The 26191-nt window shown below is 35.5% G+C and overlaps 2 protein-coding genes across 9 annotated transcripts in view; one reads left to right on the top strand and one right to left on the bottom strand.

The window, feature by feature from the left end:
- Positions 1-341: 341 nt before the first annotated feature.
- On the bottom strand, positions 342-6262 carry LOC110813508 (replication factor C subunit 3). Of its 2 annotated transcripts, none has more exons than XM_088208038.1 (9): positions 5883-6261; positions 5045-5261; positions 4149-4228; positions 3887-4046; positions 3195-3276; positions 2101-2230; positions 1944-2007; positions 1803-1871; positions 342-655 (listed from the first exon to the last, which is right to left on the bottom strand). In XM_088208038.1, the coding sequence occupies exons 1-9, from the start codon at positions 6064-6066 to the stop codon at positions 553-555; spliced, it is 1089 nt and encodes a 362-aa protein (XP_088064164.1). In that variant the 5' UTR covers positions 6067-6261; the 3' UTR covers positions 342-552. The 2 variants fall into 2 exon arrangements, with proteins under 2 accessions (XP_088064164.1, XP_088064167.1); XM_088208041.1 differs by lacking the exon at positions 342-655 and adding an exon at positions 662-990 and having other exon boundaries at positions 5883-6262.
- A 6784-nt stretch (positions 6263-13046) lies between these two features.
- The window catches only part of LOC110813616 (P-loop containing nucleoside triphosphate hydrolases superfamily protein), a 29547-nt gene continuing 16402 nt past the window's right edge, over positions 13047-26191 (top strand). For 5 of the 7 annotated variants that reach the window (XM_088207984.1, XM_088207979.1, XM_088207999.1 and 2 more), the window contains exons 1-7: positions 13047-13408; positions 13533-13630; positions 15428-15517; positions 18788-18840; positions 19279-19344; positions 19422-19475; positions 20045-20104. In XM_088207984.1, coding sequence (XP_088064110.1) covers positions 13143-13408; positions 13533-13630; positions 15428-15517; positions 18788-18840; positions 19279-19344; positions 19422-19475; positions 20045-20104 — 687 coding nt within the window. In that variant the 5' untranslated portion in view covers positions 13047-13142. Of the gene's footprint in view, positions 13409-13491; positions 13631-15427; positions 15518-16852; positions 16996-18787; positions 18841-19278; positions 19345-19421; positions 19476-20044; positions 20105-26191 lie in introns of those variants that run through there. The other 2 variants (XM_088208006.1, XM_088208001.1) reach the window with 2 other exon arrangements.

Here is a 26191-nt window from a genome sequence, read left to right as displayed (position 1 = left end):
CAAATGGGAAAAAGAAACTAAGAGGCTATAGGGTTTTGATTGAATGGGCCATGACGGGCCAGAACCCAGACTCGATCTTAAATAAAGGGGCTCTATTTTTCTTGTCCACATCCATATACATCTGAATTCTTTGTCCAAACCCTAAGATTTAATAGGCCTTCGGACCTGTCGAAAACTATTTTAAATAAAACATTACAGTTTTTTATCATTTTTTAAATTCGGAAATTGGCAGGAATTTTAAATAGAAAATATATTTTTTTAAATGCCTAACATATTTCCACTCTCATTCTCTATATTTTGTCAAGTTTAAGCATTGGCAAAGCTAGATGGGACAATCAAACTAGAAGGATAAATACGACGGTTGACATTCCTTGTCCGGCAAATTACAGGAAGGAACAGTTTTATATTATACACGAGCCTAAGCAACATAACCAAGCACCTAAGATTCCAAAATGGAAAATACCTTGAGATTCTCAGGAGGAACTGTTGAGCAATGTACCTCGGGTAAAATGACAGTAAAGAAGAAAGATGCTCAAAATTGAAGTATTATTCCTATGCAGCAGCAGCAGCAACCAGTGTGGATCTGGCTCTTGTGAAGGTAGCAATTAGCGATCCCATTTGCAACTTATCATTGCATCCAACGCTCAACCTGTATCTGGAGATTAATCAAAAAAGAAAATTAATACATAGGAAAAATACAACAGAGAGAAGAGATCCAACCCCCTCCTTCTGCCCCTGGCGGAATACAATCCTTAACAGCATCAGATTTCTGGCGCCTAAACTTGGGTAAGTCCACTTGATTCCTTTACCGACCATCCATTACCCAAAGTGCAGCCTCTTTTTGGGAGCAAAGGCCCCTACTTCCCCAAACCTTCCTAGACCCCAGCAAAATGCAAGATTCCCCTAGCATCTAGCATCTACATTTGGCAAGTCCTTTGAATACCTTACCCACCATCCACTAGTCAAAATGTGGCCTTTTCTGGCTGTTTGCTGCAAGGCAAAAGCTCTGCTTAACACTAAAAATTTTCATTTTGACAACATCCAAAACGAGGATTGACACTATTGCCCACTTCAAACGTGCAAATCTAACCGAGTCTTAACTTTGATTGTCTTATGTGCTTTTATTAGCCATTTTATTATCAATGATGTGGCTTGGAGGCATTCGAGTAGGCTCTTTGACATCTCTAGTGTGTGTTGAGTTTCCTAACCCCCCGCCACCCTACCCCCCAACTGAAGTTTTCATCATCTCACTCTGCATGAGTTTAAAAAAGAGCAGAAAATGTTATGGAGGGGCGATCTTTGCTAGGTTATCAGTTCTTTGGCTGAAAAGGAATTGTATATTTTTCAAAGAATTACTTGCTTTCAGCATCCTCCATTCATTTGGGACAGATTATTGACTTTGACCTCACTTTGGGTTATGCCTCGTTGTTTATCTAGAGGTGTCTCTTTATCTCCTATTTAAAGTCTATTTGATTCCTGTGTCTATTTTTGTCATATGATGATTCGTATCTTTCTTTTATGTTATTCTTCTTTTTTTTCTTTCTAATAATATTTCTTCTTTTATTGAAAAAATGCTACTCTTAACAGAAAACTGAGGAGATACACAACCTTCCCTACACAGCCAATCGACAATTAAGACAATAAAAGCATGTCATAGGAAAGGGACAAGAGCTTGCAGCTCAGGGATGAATGACAAAGCAGGTTATCAACCAACAAGCCTCATATCCAGAACTAGAACAGGGATCTCTCTTTATAGTATCAAAAATCTGAGGACATAATAGATGATGACAAGAAGTGCTTACTCAATGTCGGCCAGATCATTAATCAACTGAATACGAACGTCTGATGGCATCTTAATCTTAAAAACAAACCTGATAAGATGGAGACAAGGATCAAGCAATTAAACTCACAAGATGAATATTTTAAAATAAAGTAGCACTTACATAGTCACTTCTCTGACAATGTCCACCAAAGCCAATCCTTTTCTTGTCTTGATTTCAGATATTCCTGTGGAAAGTTAAGTGTGGAAAGTACTAAGAAAAAAGAGAACTGTATAGCTACGGACAGCAATAAGCTGGCAAAAAAAAGATATTTTACTACGTTTGAAACTCTCCGTAAATGATTCATTCAGAAGCCAGTGAGATATTTGCTCAATGTCTTTGGGCAATGGGTTTCCAGTGCACAGGTATACAGCTTCTTCTGTAATATGCTGAGATGCCATATGTGTTGACTGCACATATCAAGAACCCTATTAACAGTGTTGGGGTTTTTCTCATGAGAAATTATATAAACAAGGCAGTAAGAGATCTCACCTAAGTATATTTCAAGATAAAAATCCTATGAACTCCACAATTCCCATTGGTTCAAGACAACACCCTCTCCCCAAACAATCTAGAGTATGTAAAAGTCCATCTTTAATGGCCAAAAACAGGTTCCTCTAAACTCTCAAAAGCTCCTTATTTTACTATCATCCAAAATAAGACAATGGTATCAAAGCAATCGCTTTCTTTAGCTCTGATGTTGGGAAATCAATCATTGGCATCTCTTTCCCATCCTTAGTCTTGCTTCTTATGAATTTGATTAAAGTAGGAATAAGACGACTATTAAGACATTGCTTACTACTTGCTAAGGTAGATATCCACAAAAACATACTACAGTAGATATCCATGAATACATTCAACACACAGGTAACTGTATCTTATTATTCCTGTATTATGGTGTCTGAGACAAATTTTCTTATTAAATTTGTTGCAGAAAATTCCTTAACATTTTACAATAAAAAATAGTAATGTGTCGTTTATGCAATTACTTCAAGTTTGTGCTACAGACCTGCAATGATACAGCTAAGAAAATAATTATGTTCACTTGTATGCTCAAGAGTTTGTAGTAGGATTTTTATTTCTGAATCAGAGTAAATTAGAATTTGTCGTAGAGTTAAGTCTAGAAAAGGAGGTTGCTAAACCCAACTATGCTCAATTGAAGAGAGAAAAGTAGAAAGTTATTAATAAATAACAACAAAATAAGGAAAGTCAATGAACATGTAGTGCCAGAAAAAATCCACTTTTCCAATCCCTCAGTTTGGGGAATCAATTCAGAATTTAGAGGAGTTATAAGGGATTTAAAGAACTATTGTTTAATGTATGCAAGGACAATAAACATGCAGAAAGAAACACCCAAGGAAGTGATTTTATAACCTGCAAGATGTTCAAAGCCTTTCTCATGTCACCATTGCTAAGCCGTACAAGTGCCGCTATGCCGCTCTCATGAACATCCAACCTAGCCCCAGCAGAAAATGTAAAGCATTAAAAGAATTATGGTGCAAGCTTCATATATACAGCTTAGGTTGTGTTAGCATCGTTGTACCTCTTATTTTGATTGTATTAGAAAAAGAAAAAATGATAAAAAAAACAAAAAGGCAATCCAGATTACCAGAAATTGTGAAATTCATGAACTCAATGACTTTTAGGATATACCCACCTCAGACCCCTCTCCTTCCCCCTTCCCCCCCACACCACCTCCCAAAGCCAAAGAAAAAAAAAGTTTACATAATAACTGTTTCAAAACTTCTTACAACTCTTTTTTCAATTTACCAACATTTCCAAGGAGATCTCACACTTCTGAGCACTAGATGTGAATAACTTATTGCTGTCAAAAACAACTTTTCGCTGCAAAACAAACAGTAGAAGACGTAGGCAAAGCAGGGAAAGGATCATCTCCTGGAGGAAGAGAGTTCATGAAAGCATAATGGAACATATGTTTGCTGCATAATGGACCATTCAAGTGTTTGTAACAATATGCCCATGCATGATGCCATCTCTCATAAGAACATAACCAAAAATCACACTAGAATTAAACAAATAGAAAGCAACATCACTTAAATTCTTACCCTTCAACCTGTATAACATGTTTGAGTCGCTCTATCACATGAATTGGATCAAGAGGAGAGAACCGAAATCGAGTACATCTAGACTGTAAAGCTGGAATGATCTTGTTGACATGATTGCATATAAGGGCAAACCTAGTGTTCTTAGTGTACTTCTCAATCACTTTGCACAATCAAACATCACACAGAAAAAACATTAAAAAAAATATAAGTTTCAGCATTTTATTTTGAAAAAATATAATAATGTGAATATGGAAATTTGTACCTCTACGCAGTGCAAACTGAGCATCCTTTGTCATAGCATCTGCCTCATCCAGTAAGACTAACTTTACAGATGATTTTGCACTGCAAATATAACAATTTATCATAGATGGCTCCAGAGTATGTTATCTGCCCACTAATGGACCCGGATGGTAACTAAAAACAGGATTCACAAAATATATCGCTCTCTTAAATGTTATGTTAAAAACATGCACAGATGTCAGAATCAGACTAGTTATCACAAAGCACCTAGAAGTATTTTGACATTAATAACTGGTTTACGGACAATGTACATCAAAGATGAAATTCCAACTTCAAAGATTGTTTTTGATAAGTCATTAGAATGATTTTGTCCAAGGAACAAATAATTTCATGCTATTGAGATATCATTGTATTAACACAAATGACTAAATATTTATCAATCTTAATAGCAGATAACTAGGAAACAAAACTAGAACAAAGAAATGTCCAAAAAGTCAGTTGAATGTTTCATTTCTTGAAACGTAAATTACAAAACAAACTCTTCAGTGTAAAACATGAGTGCATCCAATACATAACAAAATTAAGTTATCGACGAAGTTTCTTTCAAAGGGGATAAGAAAACTACAAACATCTTTCAACTTTGGCATTTTAGATTGGACAACTCAGAAGAGAAGCCAGATGAACTAGAGTTACTGGAACAAGTGATATTTCATGAAATCCTCTAACTGGTTTTATGAATTCAGTTTACTGTTATTCAAGGTCAGCTCTCATTAAAGATTGTCGAATGCATACTCCAGTTGTAACCAAGAGAATATTAAACCTTACACTCATGGGATGCCAAAATAGGCCACCTTACCTAGTGATTAGAATTGGCAAAACATGTTAAAAACATTGAAACAGCTATACACAAATGATTACCCAAATGAAAAACTCTGAGTGCTAGCAAAATCTTGGATCTGTTGCCGCACAATTTCAATTCCCCTATCATCTGATGCATTCAGCTCAAGAATCATGTTGTGGTATTGTGCTCCATAAAGCTTGCGTGCCACGGCAAGAATGGTTGATGTTTTGCCCGTGCCAGGAGGACCATACAACAGCAAATGGGGTAATCTGTTCTCACTGGTCAGCCTATCAACTAACTCACAGAATGAAGATAAATTTTAGTCAGAACTACATGATTGAATTTAACATTGTATTTATTTTTATTTTCTTATTTATGAAATTTAATATATTATAATGATAGCCTCAATTCTACCCTGACTTCACAGTTTCTGCATTGTTTTCCTCTCAAAACCTCATATCAGCTCATCATCAATGCTTATGCTTATGCTTAAATAAAAATCAACTATCTAACACCTACTGTTTCACTGACATGCTCAAACAACTTTATTATTTTGCCTCTCAATTTTCCTTTATAAAATCAAAGATCATAGCAAGTTTTTCTCTTCAAAGAAGCACTGGAGAAAATATTTAACGTCTCCAACATATATTCTACGAAATTCCACCGAACATAATAAAATCAATATATGCATATGCGACTGTTTGTCGGAAACGAGTTCCCATTTTGTTCTCTTATATTGAGCATTTAATTTTCAGGAGCCAAAAAATGCATAAAAACCCCGGATAAACAAAATGAAATTTTCATTTCGTACTCATTTCGTGTTTCTCCGGTCTTCAAACAAACAGGAAAAGGGAAAGGAAATCTGCATTAAAGAAAATAAAAGAAACCCTAGGAGGAAGAGAAAATAGATGATACTTGTTTCCACAATATCACGATGAGCAGCCACATCGGCGAGTGACTGGGGGCGGTACTTCTCGACCCACGGGGTGGCCTTGCCGTCGGAAACGACAACTTTTTTCCCACGGTAAGGCTTGTAAGACTGGTTCCAGTTGTTATTCTCCTCCTCGTCGACATCCATCAATGAGACTTCCTCCGTCATCTTTGTCGACTCGCTTTCCTCTACTGCTATCTCTCTCTCACACTCTCAACAGGTCGGTGGCTCTGACTCTCCGTCTCAATACTGCTTTCCTCTACTTCATAGGACCTCGGTGACTGGTGTAATGGCGCCAATCACAATTCGATGTGGGTGGATACTGTTAGTTGTCGTACAGTTCTTGCCGTTTTCAACCTTCTCTCCTGCGTTTAAAGAAACAGAAATTACATTTGTTCCCCGAACTTTGTTAATTATATACAAATTGTCCTTTTTTTATTTAACATAAATTATTTTTTTATGTTATATTTTATTTTTTTCATGACTTTATTATATATTATTAGCACTTAAATTACCTTCACTTACCACTTAAAATATTCAAAACAAACATTCGTTATTAATAAATATTTTTATATTATTTTATTTATTTATTACTGGCTATATATTGTTAGTGATATTATTTTTTATTTTAAGTGCATTTTTTATCTATTTTTAAAAAAATTAATAATATATGCAAAGTTTATAATAATGTAGTAAATAATATATTTCATTTTTGTTCTTTTTTAAAATCAATTATATTTTTATATAATATAATAAATTTTGCAAAAAAGTCATAATTTTTATAATAAATAACACATATAATTTATTTTTTATAATAATAACGTATTTTTACTTTTTTAATATTCAGTAATCCAATCGAATGTAACTATCATAAAACAGTATGACATGATATAATAAAAATTATTAATCATATTTAGTTATGACATAATTATCTATCGTAAAATAATATGATAATGTTTAATTAGTTTATTTATTTTTAATTTTGTCGCACTCAACCATAATTAAATTGTCTCGTGTCATATCAAATTGAAACGAGTCACCCCTATAACGAGAGGATCTAACGTCAACTCGATGCAACCCTACTCATTCGTTGTATTATCCGACATTGTCATAATATAATTCGGAGCCCCGATCGTATCATCCAGTACCATTACAGGGTCATCCCGTCCCTCCCTAGCAACATCTGGCCCCTCTTCTATGGACTCAGTTTCACTTATGATGGACTTTATAGAGATTGACACGGGGGACCCTGATGTATTTATAAGAATAAACTGGTTAGCAGCGTATCACACCACCGTTGATTATTTCACGATAAAAATTGTATTTAAGCCTCGTAATGAATAGTTATTTACAAGCTAATAAAAGTTTTGAATAATTTTCATTTGTAGCAATTTCCTTTTTACACAGCACTTTAACTCAATTGTTTTCTCTATAATTGGCAAACTTAAGAAATAAATTTATATTTAAAGATACTGGTAGTCTGAGACTTTTCAAATGTGTTTCCTGATGAACTTCTCATACTACTAGTTAACAGAAATGTTGAGTTTACCATAGACCTTTAGCCTGACACGCAACTTATCTTAGTTTTTTCTTACCGCATGAGTCGTGTCGAGATAGATGAGCTGAAAAAATAGATCAGTGAACTGCAGGATAATAAGTTCATCTGATATAGTGTGTCCCCTTGGGATGTTGGAGTCACATTTATAAGGAAGAGATATAAGACATTAAGGTTATGTATTAACTACAAGATACTGAACAGGGTCACGATCAATAATAAGTACCCCCTCATCATGATCAAGGACCTTTTTGATCAGTTGCGGGTGTCTAGGCCTTCTCAAAAATAGACATACGTTCAGATTACCACAGGTAAAGATTAAGGCATAAGACATTCCAAAAATAGCTTTTCGAACTATGTATAGATGCTATGAGTTTCTTGTCATGCCATTTGAACTAACCAACACACCAACCATCTTCATGGATTTGATGAACAGGGTTTTCAGATAATTCATTGATTAGTTCGTCATTGTATTTATCGATGATATCCTGATTTATTCAAAAAGTATAGAGGAACACGCTCACCATCTGACTCAGGTTTTGCAGATTCTCATAAAAAAGAAGTTATATGCAAAGTTGAGTAAGTGTGAGTTCTGCCTCGAACAGACTACCTTCTTATGACACATCGTATCAAGGGATGGAGTGTCAGTGAACATCGAAAAATGTGAGACAGTGCTCGGTTGTGAGAAATTGACATCGGTCAATAAGATTCGTAACTTTCTGAGGATGACAGATTATTACTGCAAGTCTATGTACGGATTTTTTTAGTTTAATGGCTCATTTGACATGGTTCGCAAAAAAGAACGTCTAGTTTTAGTGGAACAAGAATTGTGAAATAAGCTTTTCAGAACTAAAGAAGCGGTTGACTACTGCACCTGTGTTGACCTTGCCGAGTGGGACAGGTGGATACACAGTTTATAGTGATACCTCCTACCTGAGGCTGAGTTGTGTTTTGATGCAGCATGAGAATGTCATAACCTATGGGTTTAGGCAGTTGAAGAGTCAAGAGAAAAACTACCCCACCCACAACTTTGAAGTTCTTGAGATTATTCACGCCTTAAAGACTTGGCGCTATTACTTGTATGGAAAGACTTTTAAGATCTATACTGACCATAAGAACTTGAAATACATATTCACTTAAAAAGATCTCAACATGTGTAAGAGATGATGGATAGAACTCCTAAATGACTACGATTGCAACATTTTATATCACTAAGACAAAGGTAACGTGATAGTCGCCGCACTCAGCAGAAAAAATACAAGTATGTTAGCTCACTTAATGGTTTCAGAATGCAAGGTAATAAGGGCCGCACAATAGGTACGACTTCAGGACCTAAAGAGAGTTACATACTTAGTCCACCTGACTATTCAATTTGAGTTGATCTAAAAAAATAAAAAAAGCCCAACCCGCCGATTCCACCCTAGCTGCGTTAAAAAAAGATGCAAAACATGGAGTAATTTCAAAATTTAAGTATCTGTCAATAGGTTACTTAGATTTCAGGACAGAATGTGTGTTCCATGTGACAGTGAGCTGAAAAATGACATAATGACAGAGGCTCATAACTCAAAGTTTACCATGCATCCCGAAAACATTAAGATGTATCAAAGTATGCAACCCCAGTTTTGGTGGAACGGGATGAAAAGAGAGGTGGTCGATTTTATTTTTAGGTGTCTAATGTGTTAGAAGGTTAAGACAGAGCATCAACGCCCAGACGTGTTACTTCAGCCATTACCGATTTTAGAGTGAAAGTGAGAACACATCACAATAGATTTCGTGACAGAATTACATAGAGTATGCTCGGGACATGATGCTATTTGAGTAATTATTGACTGGCTCACTAAGTCTTATCACTTATTGGCTATTAAGTTGACCAACCCCTTGTACAAAATAGCAAGAATGTATATATAGGAGATAGTCAGGTTACATAGAGTGTTAGTGACAGTAGTATCTGATAGGGACCTCAAGTTCATTTATCGGTTCTGGTCTAGTTTTCAGCAAGTCATGGGAACAAAACTGTCTCTTAGTATTGCATTCCACCCTTAGACCGATGAACAATTAGGAAGGACGATCTGCACACTGAATGATATACTCGGAGCTTGTGTTCTTGACTTCAGGGGCTATTGGGATGATCATTTACCATTAATATAGTTTTCATACAATAATAGCTACCAAGCAAATATCGACATGGCTCCGTACGAGGGGTTATATGGTCGTCTATGCAGATCGTCAATCTATTGGGAAAAAGTAGGTGATATGAAATTGTTTGACCCATATATTATCGAGGAGACTACAACCAAAATAGTTAAGATCATGATGAATATTCATATGGTTCAGAGCAGATATAAGAGTTATGTAGACACCCAGATGAGGGATTTAGAATTTGAGAAAGGTGATCAAGTGTTCCTTAAAGTTACTCATTTCAAGGGAATCAGTAGGTTTGGCAAGAGGGAAAAACTAAATCTCCAGTTTATTAGGTCATTTGAAACTTTAGATAGAATTTGTACCATCGCCTATAGACTGACACTGCCTCCATAACTAGATAGAGTCCATAATATCTTTCATGTGGCTATGCTACGCAAATACAACTCGGACCCATCTCATATCTTGGCCCATGAGCTCCTTTTACTATAGGAGGATCTGTCATATGAGGAGGTACTGGTGGGCATTATGAATTGAAAGAGTAGAGTACTCCGCAACCGAAAAATTCCATTCGTTAAGGTCTTATAGCATAATTACAGGCAGAGATATCCCACATGGGAGCTAGAATCATACTTCAAAGCACATTATCCCCAACTGTTTAATTGAGTGAGAGGGAGACAAATTTGAGGGATCAAATTTTTTTTAAGGGGGAGAGTTGTAATACTTGGATCTGAAATTTGGTCTGAGATTAATTTTAAAATTTTAAAAAAGTATAAAAATTTAATTTAGTATGAAATTATGAAAAAAATAGGTTGAGAACGAAGTTGAAAAATAATTTTGGAAAAAAATAGGTGAAATTTTGGGTTTAGATGGTATTTTTAAAAACAAAATCAGAAACTGAGGGTCAGAACGCAATTAAAGAAAATTACCCTTACGTATGAGCGCCCAGTCAGCAGCCTCAACAAACCGGAGTGTGCCGCGTGGTAAGACACGCTGACTCGGTGTCACGCGAGAGGTCACGTTGGCGATCTGCGTGAACTTCGATCGGATGGCCCGAAAGTGTTCCCGCGTATGTGGACGGTCTAGATCTGTTCCCTCCTCATGTGCGATCTGACGGTCGTGATTAAACGCGATAAACGATCTAAATTTGTTCCCTACTTAAACGTGATTGGACGGTTATGATCAAATCACGATGAACGGTCTAGATTTTTTTTTTAAATACAATCGGACGGTCGAGATGAAACACAATAAACGGTCCATATTAACTTGAGATGTGTATAAATATTTTGCATCACACTGAACCTAAACCCTAGCCGCTAGTCTCCCACCGGAGAAGAAGAACCAGTCGCTAGAGAAAGGAGCCTACCGCCGCCTATCGCCGCGCCGGAGCCACATTCGACGCCAAAAAATGTAAAAATTCTCCCATGCGCTTAGAATTTGATTTTGAACACCCCCATGACCAAATGGGAGCAAAAGAAACGGCTAGTGAACCAAAAATTACGGGTAAAGCCCCAACGCCACCGCCGTAGGCAAAACCCAAAACCTTCTCCGATGAGCCCCTTCCCGTTTCCTGTTTCTTGTGATTTTTTTACCGTTGTGTTCACCGTTCTGTTTTCTACAGGTTAACCAAAGAAAAATACACAGCCACGAAGGTGAGCCGGCAGAGCCGTCGCACCGAAAAATTTTGCCACTTATAGGTTTTTATTTTTTGACTTTTTTCAGCCAATCGAGACCTCCTAACATGTTTTCTCGCAGAGATAGGTATAAAACCGGCCGAAATCGACCAAAACTGGCCAAAAATGGTAGGTCGAGGCAAATCGCCGCCGTGCCATAATTTCAAAATTAGCCAAAAAAGGTTTTTAACACTGATTTTTGGTTTTTTGTGGTATTTTTAGGTACGTTAAACGTGTTTTAATATCCTTATGAAAATTCAGGAAACTTGGGGACTGCCAGTAGGTGCAGTAGAAATTCGATGTTTCGAACACTGATTTGGGTAATAATCTCTTATTTTATTCTCTGTTATGAAATTAAAGTTTAATAATTGATAATATAGTATTTTATGTGATTTAGAAAACTCTGAAAATAATTACAAGTTACTAATAGAGGCGAAACCAGTTAGTCATTTATTTGTTGCTCTATGTAACTGAGTGTTTAATTTACAGTTTTAAATAGATAATGATATATTAAAATGACTAAATAATTCAGTTGTACTTTCTTGACATATATATTATTTGTCTTGCGTGATTTACGATTGATTTGTAAAATTAGAAATTAATATGTAAATGAAAAATTATTTGGTCATGTAAATTAATGAATGATAGCCTTATTGGATATCCTGAGAGATGGTGGACGGACCTGGTACGTAGGGAACTCTACCTTGAACATTGCCTCATATCGGACGGGGTATTGAGTGATGATATTTTTTGCGCTCATACCGGCCAAAGTATGAGAACAACCCGATTCACCCTCATACCGAACGAGGTATTGAAGGATGATATTTTAGTGCTTATACTAGACGGGGTATAGGGACAGCTGGTTAGTCGATAATATTAGATATTGGTTCACACGTAGTTGGACATTCCTATGAACCCTCATGGATACCAGTAGACAAATAATAAGGGAAAGTGGTTGTTATTGCTCGCTTGAAAATAAAATTTGAATGTTATTTGAGTTATTGTCTTTATAGGTCGATTTTAGAAATATCAAAATAAATGATTTTTTTTATTATAAATGAATTTACTTAAATCAATAGGTCAATTGGTTGTTTTTATGATTTTTACCAACTTTTAATTTATTTATCGGTGAGTAATGTGATATTCTTATTAGGTTAGTGTAACTCACAATTTTATTAACTATTTCAGATCAATATGATCAATACCTATATCCCGATCAGTAAGATGGTTGTGAATAGTTCACCACCCGAATCTCATTCAAAAACTAGTGAATGTCATATTATAATGTTTAGCATATTGTCTTTTATTTATTTATTTGATTTTCGTTTGTTATTTTAAAATTTTTATTCCCGTAATCCTATTAGATATTATAAATTATTGCGTAAGGAATGTAAAAATTAAACTCTATTATTTCGGTTCTACAATTAATTTATGACTTTTATTTCTTTTTAAATTTCAGTTTTTATGTATATGCAAATAAGGATGAAAGTAATTAGTATTTTTTTTAAAATAACTTATGAATTATATTTTTTTACTTCTTAAAATTTATATTACTTTTTTATAGGAATAGTTTTTATAACATAAGATTCTCATATTTACCCATTTTAATTTTTATTTCATATGATGACAAATTTACCTTATGTCATATTCTGAACAGATCGTGCACAAAACTCCTGACTCATGGGTATTTTGGACATTTCAGCTTAATAAAACAAAACCGGCACAAAAACGAAAACGAATACAAATTCAAACAGCCAATAGAAAATTGAAGGCTTGTTTTGGAGGGAGCCTTTTAGCAGACAACAAACAAAAGCCGGCACAGCTCCTTTTTCCCAGCACGTGACCTCCATTTTGCCTCTCCTTCTCTCTCTGCCAAAATGTCCACTCGCTCCCGCAGACCCTCTGCAATCTCGCCGTTCCGCACGCGAAACTCGCCGGCTCAGCCGCCACCGGCGACGACGAGACGGCCGGTGACTCCTTCCTCTACGACGTCGTCTAAGCCGACTTCTAGGCTATCGGCTTCTCCGGCCACCTCATCCAGTCCAGGCCCAAGCTCTCATGCCTTGGTTGTTGACCGGCCAGAGGCCGCGCCAACCAAGCCAAAGGAGAATGTCACTGTCACCGTCAGGTTTCGTCCTCTCAGGTACTGTGGTTCGGTTTCCTTCTTTCTGTTGTATGCTGTGATGGAGAGTGGTGAATTTTCTGTAATTTTAGAGGCTGCTGCAGCTGACGGTGGGGGAGCTTTGGTTTTAACTTTTGTTGAGCAGTCCACGAGAGATCAGTAAAGGAGACGAGGTAGCATGGTATGCGGATGGGGATTCGACCGTGAGAAACGAGTACAATCCTTCTATTGCTTATGGTTTTGGTTAGTATTTTCAATCTTTAATCTTAATCATGGCTTCTGTTATATTTCGACTTCTTTTCTTAGTTATTAGTTATCCTACCAATAGAGCATATATTTTTTCTCTCGACGTTTTTTAATGTTGACAGTGCATAGTCTGCTATATTCATTTGCTCGTAATTTTTGTTGGGTATAATCGAATAATTATACCTAATGGTGGAATCAATAATTGTACAAATGATAACTAGGTAACAAAATCGTAACTACTAATTTATCGAGACACGGACGATTTAGATTTTCATTTATTTGGTACAGAAAGTCCTGGATTCGTGAGGCAAGGTGCCGTGCATCCCGTATGTTCAAATATTTCACAATGATATCTTTATATATTTGAAAATCGGGAAAAGAGACCGTCTTTCAAATTTCTTTTTTGAGAAGAAAAGACGATTAGTTGATACAGGACATGAAGATCCTAAAGTGGATATTAAAAAAACGATCTTAAAGTGAACATATTTCTATAATAAGATATATTTATGAAACTGTATTGTTTGTATAATTTAAGGTATTTAGATTATTTAAAAACTAATACCTTTATGAAATAAGTTTTATTATTTTTTTATTTGGTGTTTGTTAAAGCATCTAGAACTACAAAATAGCACATTTTTACAAAGGTTTCGGTATTCCGAAGCCTTCTTTCGACCAGTTTAAACCAGTTTGACCATATCCAGTTTGACTTTTTTGGTTCATCTACCTTCAGACCGATTCACAATATTTCCAAACTGGTTCTTAAGGTTTTTCAGCATATATATATATATATATTGTTTTTTTTAGGCTAGTTTGGTTGGATTCTCATTCTACACATTTAGTTTTCATTCCTATTTTAGCTTCTAACAATTTTTTTTTTTAAAAAAGAATCTACATTCCAATATTGAATAATAACCTCCCTGAGATAAAAACTAGATTTTCATTCAAGATTGAATATCATTTTGAATCATAGGAAGCAGTCCTTCTGGGGAATCCAAGATCCAGAACCTAAACAAATGTAGAGGACTGATGAATTGTGAAGATTTGTGATTTTCATTTTATTGCGAGTGAGAGATAAGGTGCAAGGGTCAAGATATTTGTAATTTACATAAGAAATACAATCTTTCAACTAAGATTGTAAAACTTCTTACACGGTTAAAATAGGAAAATCTAGAAAACCATAAGCACAAAACTGAGCTGAATTTATTACTTGAACCTGTGAAAGTCTTTTGGATAATTAACATTCTGTGAAGTATTGCAGTTAGTTTGGCCAAACCACATTACTAATGGAATTAAATAGCCGGTTTGTTGTTGGATTCAAAGTTTGCACATGCGAGAGCATATGAAGGATAACTTACGCTACTGAGCATTTTCCACTGGCTAAGCTTTTGATCAGTGGTTTGTTCAATGTCAGTGATATAAATTCGAAGACCAATTGATAAGATATATATTTGTATTTGAAAATTTTTAAAAGACCCTTGTAATAATAATAATCAAGAGAACTTAACCTTGGAAATTTATTTACTTCCCTTGGACAAGTTGCAAACTAGAAGGCACTTTTGGTATGTTTATGAGAATTTTCATTAAAATCTAAGTATATGTCAATTGTTGTCAAAATATTTTTTTCTTTCTTTCCTAAGCAGTTCATAAAAATTCTTTAACACAAGCATATGTATCATTCATAAAGTGCCCTCATGGAATTATATATACGTGCCTATATGCGCAAGCATACATGTGCATGCTCATATTCGTATCTGAATTTTCTGGCTTCTTGATGTACATGCAAATGCATTACAGATAAGGTATTTGGTCCAGCAACGACAACGCGCCGTGTTTACGATGTTGCTGCTCAACATGTTGTCAGTGGCGCAATGCAAGGGATAAATGGTATTGACATTAATCTTCTTTTGTCCAACATATTTGATGTATTAAAGAGGTGCTTGCCTGTGATTGTGTGAGGGACTAGGTACATGGATTGAATTTTTTTTTTTTTAAAAAATAATAGTACTATGTTATGACTGTAGTTAATCAAAAAATCCAATTGTTGAGGAAGAAAAAAGAAGAATAATTAAGGAAGCAATGTTTACTTTGGTGGAACGTCTAATGTACTACCAATTTTTTTTTTGGGTATTCTGGTAGAATAGTTTACTGCTACATCTGTTATGGTGGATTTAATGTGTATTATTATTTTTTTTTGCTAAAAACTGTTAAGTTGGCAGTTTATATGATTTGAATAAGTCTATAACTGCTATATAGGATAAGACAGTTACCATAAAGTAGTTATTCGATCTATTCTAAGTATAATTCTGTTTTTCAGTGATTAAAGGAATTAGAGAAGAGTTTAGAAAAACTCTACTAAGTATCTTAAACTCCAGGAGATCTTTGGTTGTCCATTAATGAGCCTATAAGACTAATTTATCCCATAAGAAGATCCTAATAGTACCAGACATAGCTGTGGGTGATCTACAATTTCTCCAACAAAATTTTGAGAATTTTCTCAAATAGTACCAGGAGATTGGGCAAAGAAATATTTTGACCGGAAGCAAGACAGGGCAAAACAATAAGCATTAACAACAAAGTTGGAAGAAATTTCCAGCAAGTTTCCAAACACCAGTCCAGGTATCAAAGAGGGAGGAGAAGGTAGTATTAATAGGGAACAATATGATCGGCAACCTGCTATCATTCAAAAAACAGAGATGTTAGTAATGGAAGTAAAGATAGAGGAAGATGGACTGAGCATGAAGTAGATATGGACAATGATGCATAATTCTGGGTGGTGATGAAAGTTGCCACTGAAGGTACCAATTTCATGGAGGAAGATGAGCATGCTGGTGCCCAGGGACCCACAAATATCACCTATTTGGAGAACTTTTTTGGGAAAAGTTTCACTCATTTGGAGAATTTCGTTGAAAAATCAGTAGGCGTGTAACGAATAGGAAGTATCACTCACCCTGAGAATTTTCATAAGGAATCTGTTGAACTTGATATAAGCATATGCTTCTTCTTTCAATTTGATACACTTCCAATGATGGTGAGGCCATCCATATATGCCCATGTGCCTTCTCTTATATCTATGTTCATTCTCTATTCCTTTTGACGGTGTTGGATTTTTGCATTAAATTTGGTAATGTGCAGGTTTGGTCCACTGGAATGGTTTGTCTCCAGTAAATGCTCGTTGGGACTTGGAAGTTGGTTTTTGATATGTTAACTTTATGCGCTTGAGGACAAGTGCTATTTGGAGAAGGGGAGTGATATTATGACACAGAGTGATCATGACATCCAATTGTTAGGGAAGAAGAAAGAAGAATAAAGGAAGCTAAGTGTTAGTTTGACAGAATGTCTAAGCGTGCAAATGTTTGTTAATGGTGTGTTAGAATAATTTACTGCCATATTAGTTATATTAGATTTAATGTGTTTGTTGTCTTTTTGCCAGCTGCTGAGCTGGCAGATTATATGATTTGGATGTGTCTGTAACTGCTGTCTAGGATAAGGCAGTTACTATAAGATAGTTATTCAGTCTATGCTAAGTATAATTCTGTTTTGGAGTAGTGAAAGGAATTAGAGAACGATTTATAAAAATATTTCTTGATTACTTTAAACTCTAGGAGATCTGTGGTTTTCTCTTAAGGAGCTGATACCATTAACTACCCCATAACAAGATACTAAGTAGGGACCATAATCCTATTAATTAGAGTAGAATTTTTGTTTTTAAAAATAGAGTGTTATTTGGAAGGCATGTTCTAGTTTTCTACTTCCTTTGCAAACTAGACAATGGCATATTTCCTAAAGATTTGTGTGTCGTAGCCCACAAAGATGCCAAACAACAAATAAGAATAGAGCATTTTGCGTGCTTATTGAAAATTTTTATTGAGCAAAGAGATTACTGTACAATGAAGGTTTAACTCTTCAGCTCCTTGGAAAAGAAACTTTAATGGTAGAAGAAATAATGCATGTAACCCTAGGTATGAAGTTGAAACCATAACCTCCGAGCTACCTTGCAACATAAGAACAAATCAGGCTGGAAAACAACGTAAAAGCAAATGGTTATTTGCCTCCGAACTCTGTTAATAAATCAAACAAATATCGGGAGTGAGAACGCGATTTCGTCTTCACATTTGCAACCATCCTTTTTACCAAACTTATCTTGTACTGAAACTCAGAAAGAAGGCTTTAAACTTTAAGGGGACTTATAACTTTGCAAAAGGATTATTGAAAATCAAAATTTAAGCTGAGGATTCTTGTCGAAAAATTAAGAGATCATTTGAAAGTAAAGTAACTAGAAGAATCTATGATCTGGAGACAATTATCAGATCCACTCACAAGAATGGATTGAAAAACTTTATTGTTAACTCATGTTTGTTTTACTTTTCTTTCTTTCGGATGAATGTCTATCATATTTGTTTTACATGGGAGGTTGCTGTTATTATATAGATGAGTTAGGTTGTACTGTTCATGCGGGACGAACAAGATAGTGGAAAATCCAAAGCAAATTAGATCGTTCTTATTTTTTTTTGAATGAACAGTTCGTTTTTATTTTATTTTTTTAAAATTTTAAAAAAGGATAAACTAATTGTTATTATCAATCTCCTATAAAGACTTTCCTAAGATCTTAAAAGTTACATGTGTGTCAAAGTCAAACACACTTTGGACAGGAAAAAAGGGCATCAAATGCACTGTTGAAATATAATGAAATCATGAATTCCTAATCCCTAACAGAACACTGATAAACTGTTATAATACTTTTAATTGCCTAATAGTGGATAGTATCGATAAAATAAGATTATCTAAATATATAATTATTCTTACAATATATAACACTGGAGACACCCCTTTTTTGAGATGGGAGAGCTAGATGCTACAATGAGGGACACCCATTTTTATCAGAAAATTGTTTGATTATCATTTCTTAGTTTCTCTACTTCTGAGGATGGGAGATCTAGATTCCTGGCGCATGTTTTTGACTAGCCAAGGCTGTCTTGCTGTAATGCCTCTTGCTTATATATTATTCTTGAAATTTATGGTCATGGTGCTACCAGTTTCCTATTTTGAGTTACATAACTGATACTTTGCGGTTGTTATCATCTGTTTTGACGTATCTATCATTATCCAAAGTACAGAGTATTTGAATAACTAAAAAATTTATGTGTTTTCATGCAGGTACGGTTTTTGCATATGGTGTTACTAGTAGTGGGAAGACTCATACCATGCATGTGAGTTACCGAATGGAGGTCATTGTCTTGGATGGGTATTCTGTATAAAATAGTCCAGCACATTAATGTTGTGTAATTGTGGGTTTCATGATGGATTTATTTTCTTGATTCTTGCTCCATATAAATCAGTGGCTGCAGCAAATTGATAAGTGTTTCTCATTAAGATGATGAATTCATTATCGGATTCCTTAATTGCTTTTGTATTGTGTTTTTGTGATTTTGGTAAACAATGAGTTATACCAGCGGTCCTCACACTATTGTGGTTGCTAAGTCTGTGTTCTTTCCCTTGATTTTTTCCTTTTAAGGGGCTATAAAAATTTTCTCTTACGTTTCGTCTGTTGGAGATACACGCAAAAATTATTCTATCAGAAATACATGGTTGTCCTAATCCTAGATGGGCATACATGTGTATACTAATATTTTTTTTGCTGTATTTAGGGGGAGCAGAAATCACCTGGGATTATTCCTTTGGCAGTGAAGGATGTTTTTGGAATTATTCAGGAGGTACTGGATTTCATCTGATTTATTTTAATTGATGTATTTATTTTCCTCATTATCTAACTTTATCTACTATATTGTAGACGCCTGGGAGAGAGTTTCTTCTTCGTGTTTCATATTTAGAGATATACAATGAGGTCAGGTCATTTCAATATTGTTCATATGAATTTAATGGTTTATTTTTTGTTTTTTTTTTTGTTTCTGAAATCTTGCTTCACCATATAATTAAATAAATCTTGCCTCACCATGTAATGGTTTACTTTCAAGTTGATGCTTATGTGGAATGTGGAAAGAAATGAAGCATAATTATTATTCCATTGGAGGCCTATTTTTATATGTTTCAGATCTATTTATGGATGTGCAAAGAAGGTCACAAAAGAGAAGTGAATGCCCAAAATTTCTCTATGTCGAAATTCTGAGGTCCTATGTCATATTAAAATAATATTTTACTGAAAGGTGATCACTAATATTCCATCCCATCTTCAAGCTGATGGTTATGTGGGACTTATTGAAGCTAAGGGAGGAATTAATTTACAATGAACACTATTTAGCTTAGCGGATCATGTAATTGACCAACTTTGACTGTCTAAATAATGTTGCTAACTGTAACTGTGGCAAATAGTGAAAGTCAGGAAAATTTCACGCATATACTTCTTTACCTTCATTATTTGTTTAGCTGGAAACTTTCTCACAGATCAGTTTACAGGTCATCAATGACTTACTTGATCCAACAGGGCAGAACCTAAGAATACGAGAGGATGCACAGGTACTCATAGCTTAAATATGGTAAAGTTATATTGTTATGGTGACTCTTCTTCATTCAAACCTGTTTAATTTTCTGCATATTCTATAAAAACATGATGGTAGTTCTTTCCATTTTTTACCTTTTTTTTCCCTTTTGAGAGAACAAAAATATTATTTACAAGGCACCAAGGGGGTGCCACCTGTATACAAAAACATTTACTTGAGAGTTTCTCGAAATATCTATCAGCTAACTAGGATCTTCTCTGTTCCGAGAAGAGGATAGCTCTTTAACAAAATACACTGTCTAGAATGAGCAATCTCTAATATTAACAAAAAGAGATCAAGGCTATTAGCAGAAACTCTTCTATTTCTTTACTTCCAAATGAACAAAAGAAAGCCAAAGGGAAGAGAGACAGCCTTGTTCCTTGCTTTTTACTTGCCCAAGGTCCCTCTCAGTCCCAAACTTCATCCGTAATCAAACCAGCAATAGTCAACATTGACAGGTTGAAGACTGCGATCTTTTGGCCTCAGACACCAAACTAGAAGATAGTCAGGGTACTCATTTTCATGGTGAAAGTTGGAACTGGTTAATTAAATTCTTTCCTCATCAAGTTACCAATAGTAAGAATTTTGCCCCAAGTTGCTTCCTAAGCAAAAGAAGGCACTCCTAGATAAGCTTCCCTCTCCCAGAATTGGTTCCAAGGATATTTGTTTTGGGGGAAAATATTTTGGTGGAAAGATTTTCACAGAAATGAACCATCTTTCAGTGGAGTCCCCAACAGTGTACACTTCTTACCGAGGTGCAAGCTATGAGAAGTCAACAAAAGCATTAAAGTAGATGTGGTTATAAGTTGTCAACCAGCTAGGGAGAAGAATTTAGTATGGGTGATGAGCAGTTGTGTTTAGTTTTAGCTATATGGTTAAAGTAGGCAGAGAGTTCCTTATATTTGGTTTCTTATGCAATTTGTTGGTGGTAATGCAGGATAAGGGTAGACATCGAAAAGGGTTTGATATTCTAAAAAATAGACGGGTGAAGACCCTAGAGTTTTTGTTGCTGGGTCACCCAAATGTGGTCATGGAATTGTTTCTGTTTGGTAAATTTCTGTAAATGGGATGCACCACTTTTGGTGCTTATTGTAATACACTTAATACTTTTTCTCTAAAAAAAAATGTAGATTTATACAGTTAGGTTTAGCAGTTTAGCAATTTCTTACTATTATGTGGCAGAGTTAGTCTTTAATGTTAGTGGTGTGGTACCTATTATGTAGTGGGTAATTTCTAAAGCTTTCTTTCTTTCTACTATATTTGTAGACTGAATTTAATGGAAAAAAGGGGAGATAAGGAAATTTTTTTTCTAAAGTTCACCAAGGGGAGATGAGGAAAATTCTTTCTTGAGTTCCTTGAACTCTTGAGATCCTTTTTTCTTGAAATAAAAGTAGTAGATGCATTAAAAAATGGCACCAAGGGAGTACCGTCCATGTACAAAAGTATTACATTTATAAGAAAATATCGATAACAGTTCCAATGTCGTTGAAAGATAATAAGTTATGATCCAAAAAGGTGGAGGCAAAACAATATAATCATCTATTCTTAATATTTACAATAGTATCTTCATTGTCTTTAAAAGTCCTATTGTTTCTTTCTTTCCAAATAGTTCAAAAAATAGTAAGGGAGATAAGGTTATTAACATGATTGCTTGAGTTTAAACTTTTCCAAGCCAGGAGTTCATCGTGAATGTATCCAACCACAACCCAAGTATAACTAATCAGATTAAAGACCATGTATCAAAGATTTGAGGCAAAGGGACACCAAAGAAGAATGTGATTGCAGCTCTTGGCGTCACACTTGCAAAGAAAACACCTGTTAACCATAATTTTTCCTCTTTTCATCAAATTGTCTAAAGTCAGAATCTTCTCTTTACTGGTTTCCCAAGCAAAAAAAGCAATTTTGGGAGGAGCACCGATCTTCCAGATAGATTTGAAAGGTAACTGAGAATTATTTGCAATGTTGCACTGAAGATTGGCGTTGGAAAGCAGTTTGTAGAAGGATCGGATAGTGAATTTGCCATTTTTTTGTCCCTTCTAGATCAAATAGTCAAGTTTGTCCAGAATTTTAATGTCAGCCATCAGATTTAGGAGTTTCTCATATTCATCAAACTCCCAATCATTCAAGTTTCGGGTAACCAACACATTACGCAGTCCATCAATGTCAAAAGCATCAGAAATCGTTAAATCTTTGTGTTGTGCAATAGAATAAATAACCGGAAAAACAGATTTAAGTTTGTCCTCATCGCACCAACGGTCATTCCAGAAATTTACCCTGCACCCATTACCAATTTTCCAGCAAGTGTTAGACATCAACTCAGTGAATATGGATAAATCCCTTTCCAAACACTAGTCCCGTGAGATCAATTTGGGAAGATAAGACTGCCATTTTTGTCAAAATTCATCCATTTGAGATCCACAATTCTTCTCCACAAGCTGTTAACATCATTGAAGTATCTCCAGATCCATTTATCATGAAAAACCTTGTTGATATTAATAATAGATCTTATACCCAGACCACCCATGGTCATTAGCAGTTTGACTTCATTCCATTTGACCAAATGATATGCTTTTTTATTTTCCGAATCACCCCAAAGAAACCTATTCTAAATGGTCTCTAATTGTTTAGCCACTTGATTCGGTACCTTAAAAACCAATAGATAATATAAAGGAAGATTAGATAGTGTGCTTTTAATGAGAGTTAATCTTCCACCTTTTGAGAGGAAACCTCTTTTCCATGTCGCAAGTCTTTTGTCAAAAAGATCAACAATTAGTTCCCAACCCTTGTGATCTTTGTATTTGAGGCCAAGTGAAAAACCAAGGTATTTGATTGTGAGGTTCTTTTCTTGACAGCCCAAAACAGTGGCCAATTGATCATCTTCATCCAAATTAAGACCTATGCCCACTAACTCTGTTTTATTCATGTTAATCTTTAAACCGGAAATAGCTTAAAAACAAAGGAGAACGCATCTCAAGTGTAATAAGTATTCAGTTATAGGCTCACAGAAAATCAAAGAGTCATCAGCAAAAAAGATATGTGATAATTTGATCTGCCTGTTCTCCTTCTCAATGGTGATGCCATTAATCATGTTCAAATCAGTGGCCCTATATAACAGTTTGCTAAAAGCCACCATAACAATAATAAAGAGTAAAAGGGAAAGAAAGTCACCTTGGCGTAAATATCTATGAGCTGGAAAAAAAGGGGAAGACCCACCATTAATCATCACTTCAAAACTTGTAGAGGTAGTGCAAGTTTTTAACCATTTTCTCCATTTGGTACCATAACCGCACCGGAACATGTAATCGACGAAATCTCAGTTGAAATGATCAAAAGCCTTTTCCATGTCAAGTTTAATGAGGACCCTTTTTTTTTTCTTAACAATCAGCTCATCAACAAGTTCATTTGCAATCATGAAAGCATCAGAGATTTGTTTTCCTTTTACAAACGCATGTTGATTCTCCCCAATAATAAAATGAAGTAGATGAGATAGTTTTTTAGATAAAACTTTGAAAATAAGCTTATAAAGGCTGCTCATTAAGCTAATAGGCTGGAAATCCTTAAAGCAATTAGCACCTTCCTTTTTAGGGATGAAAACAATAAGAGTGGAAGTTAGATATTTTATAAACTCTCCATCCTGATGTAACTCTTTGAAAACATTAAGAATGTCCTCCTTCAATAGGTACTACAAAGTTTGCATAAATTTGAGGTTGAAACCATCAGGGCTGGGGGACTTAATCACAGCTTTTAAGGGTAGCAAAATTTTCAGATTCAGAGAATTCAGTCTCTAAAAACTCTCTGTTGGCACAGTCAAGGGTATCAAATTGAAGATTGTCTAGTCTAGGCCGCATCGGAAAATCTTTAGTGTACAGCTGTTGGTAATGATTTTTGGCAGCTTCCCTAAGATCAGCATTACCCGATATCATTTTCCCCTCAAAGTTTAATTCTTCAATATAATTATTTCTCATTCTATGATTTGCTAGACATTGGAAATATCTAGTGTTCCTGTCACCATCTTTTAACCATTTTTATCTGGATTTTTGTTTCCAAGAAATTGCCTCCCTATTAAGTTTTTCCGCCACCTCTTTTTTCAGTTTGTCCATTCTGCAAGATTCATCTGAGTTGAGACCGACATCCCCCTCTTTGCGATCAATTTCGTTTAGTTCATCCAAAATATCATTGATTTCGAGCTCCTCTTTGCGATCAGCCTCTATGGACCAGCATTTAATCTTGTTTTTCAAGTTCTTGAATTTGAAAGCAATTTTAAAACTTGCAGTACCTTCAGTAACAAAATTGTTCCAAACCTTCTCGACCAATTTTTTGAAACTATCCAGATTGAACCATTTGTTTTCTATTCTGAAAGGTATTAGACCCCACTGAATCCCATTGTTTGATAAGGAAATTGGACAGTGATCAGAAATCGGGCGCGGAAGAATTTTCTGATATAACCCAGACAGCTTAAGAAGGAGAGAAGGATCAACCAGAAATCTATCGATTCTGGAGAAACATGGGGAGGTTCTGTGGTTGCTCAAAGTCCAGGAACCACCAGTCAGGGGGATATCAGAAAGATTAAGAGTCTCAATACTATTCAATATTATCTTTAAACTCCATAACAGTAGACTCACAATAATGATCCCCGGACTGTTCGTGTCTGTTAAGAATCATGTTAAAATCACCCCTGCCAACATCCGTCGAGCCCCGTCGAGTTTGACAATCATATAGTTCTTTCCAAAGGGTGTCTCTCTCTTCTTTGTTTCCCCTGCAGTAGACTCCAAAAAAGTACCACTCTAAACCGTGTTGACCCGAAGCAAACAAAGCAGAAACAATGATATCACCAATGAAAGAACTTTTACATATTACAATATCCTTGGGTTCTCTCTGATGAGTCTGTACGCAGAAAAGAGGTGAGGTCCTATGGCAGAAAATAAAAAAAGTGTTCTTCTAATGTTCTCCTAGATTTATGAAAAAGTATGCACATGACTAGATCCCATAGGGACCATAGCAAATTGCTATCAGAAAATAACTATGGGGGATTTCCCATACTCAGCAGCAATTTGAGGTGTTTTAGAAGCTGTACCAAGAAGATTGTGCATGAGAAGTAGGTGAGAGAGCAAAGATTGAGCAACATATGAAGGTAAATAAGAAGATTTGGCTACTCAGTTGGAGGAACTCTCTCAAAATGCATTTGGAACAAACCTGAACAATATGAAGGCATGACCTGTGTGTAACTGGAGCAGAAAATGCGGATGGGGTTGTTTATGTTCACTGTTTGATGGCAACTTGTTAATTCATTGAGGTGGCCGAATCATTGTGAGCTTTTCTTTTGCTGTCATAGAACACTTGAAGAAACATTTAGAAGGGGATGTACAGCTGTAGTTTCGTGCATTGTAAAGAGACCAATTAACTTGGGAGGATTCAAGCAACATTGCAGCTTGCATTTTGGACCTCCAATTCAGAGTAAACAAGCTTGGGGAGCTCCCTAGGCAGTCAAAATGGACTAGAAGAATAGTGGTGTGGCTCTGAGCAGTTGGCAGCCTGTGCAAGCACTCACACTCAAGAGCAGGAGGTACAAATTTTTGTGAGTGGTTTGAAGGACTTATTGCTGTTGAGAATGAACGGCAGTGCCTCAATGATGTAGCTACTTCCATGAGTTTGGCTAGATTATATGAGCGGCATGTGGAGCAGGACAATTTGATGATTCTCTTTTGGAGAGAGCAAAGCAATTATCTTCAATTTCTAGGTCTCAATTTGTTAAACACCTGAACAAGCTAGAGATGGATTAGATTTGTGTGAAGGGAATTTGTTTTACCTGTGATGAAAATTTGTTCGTCACGATCAATGCAAAAAACTTTTCTAATTGGAGTTTGTGGATTAGCATGAATCCATAACAGAGGTTGCTTGATGAACAGTTGTACTTTGTTTAGTTTTTTGCAGTTAACTTGGCATTACAGTTTCTTGTGGTTAATTTCTTATGACACTTAGTAGGAAATACAGATTTGTGTAGTTAAGTTGGGCAGTTTAGCAGTTTCTTAAAACTATTGTGTGTGAGATTCGGTCTTTTATGTTA

Source organism: Carica papaya, chromosome 1 (genome assembly GCF_054855325.1).
Source record: "Carica papaya isolate Zhongbai chromosome 1, ASM5485532v1, whole genome shotgun sequence".
In the NCBI taxonomy this organism is placed as follows: Eukaryota; Viridiplantae; Streptophyta; class Magnoliopsida; order Brassicales; family Caricaceae; genus Carica; species Carica papaya.
This window is presented reverse-complemented; position numbering and strand designations above follow the sequence as displayed.

Excerpts from the sequence above, each read along its gene's own strand:
- LOC110813508 (XM_088208038.1), bottom strand. The coding sequence starts at position 6,066 with ATGACGGAGGAAGTCTCATTGATGGATGTCGACGAGGAGGAGAATAAC. Across the intron at positions 5,262-5,882 it reads TCGTGATATTGTGGAAACAA|TTGATAGGCTGACCAGTGAG; the intron begins GTATCATCTATT and ends TCTGTGAGTTAG. Across the intron at positions 2,008-2,100 it reads ATTTACGGAGAGTTTCAAAC|GAATATCTGAAATCAAGACA; the intron begins GTAGTAAAATAT and ends AACTTTCCACAG.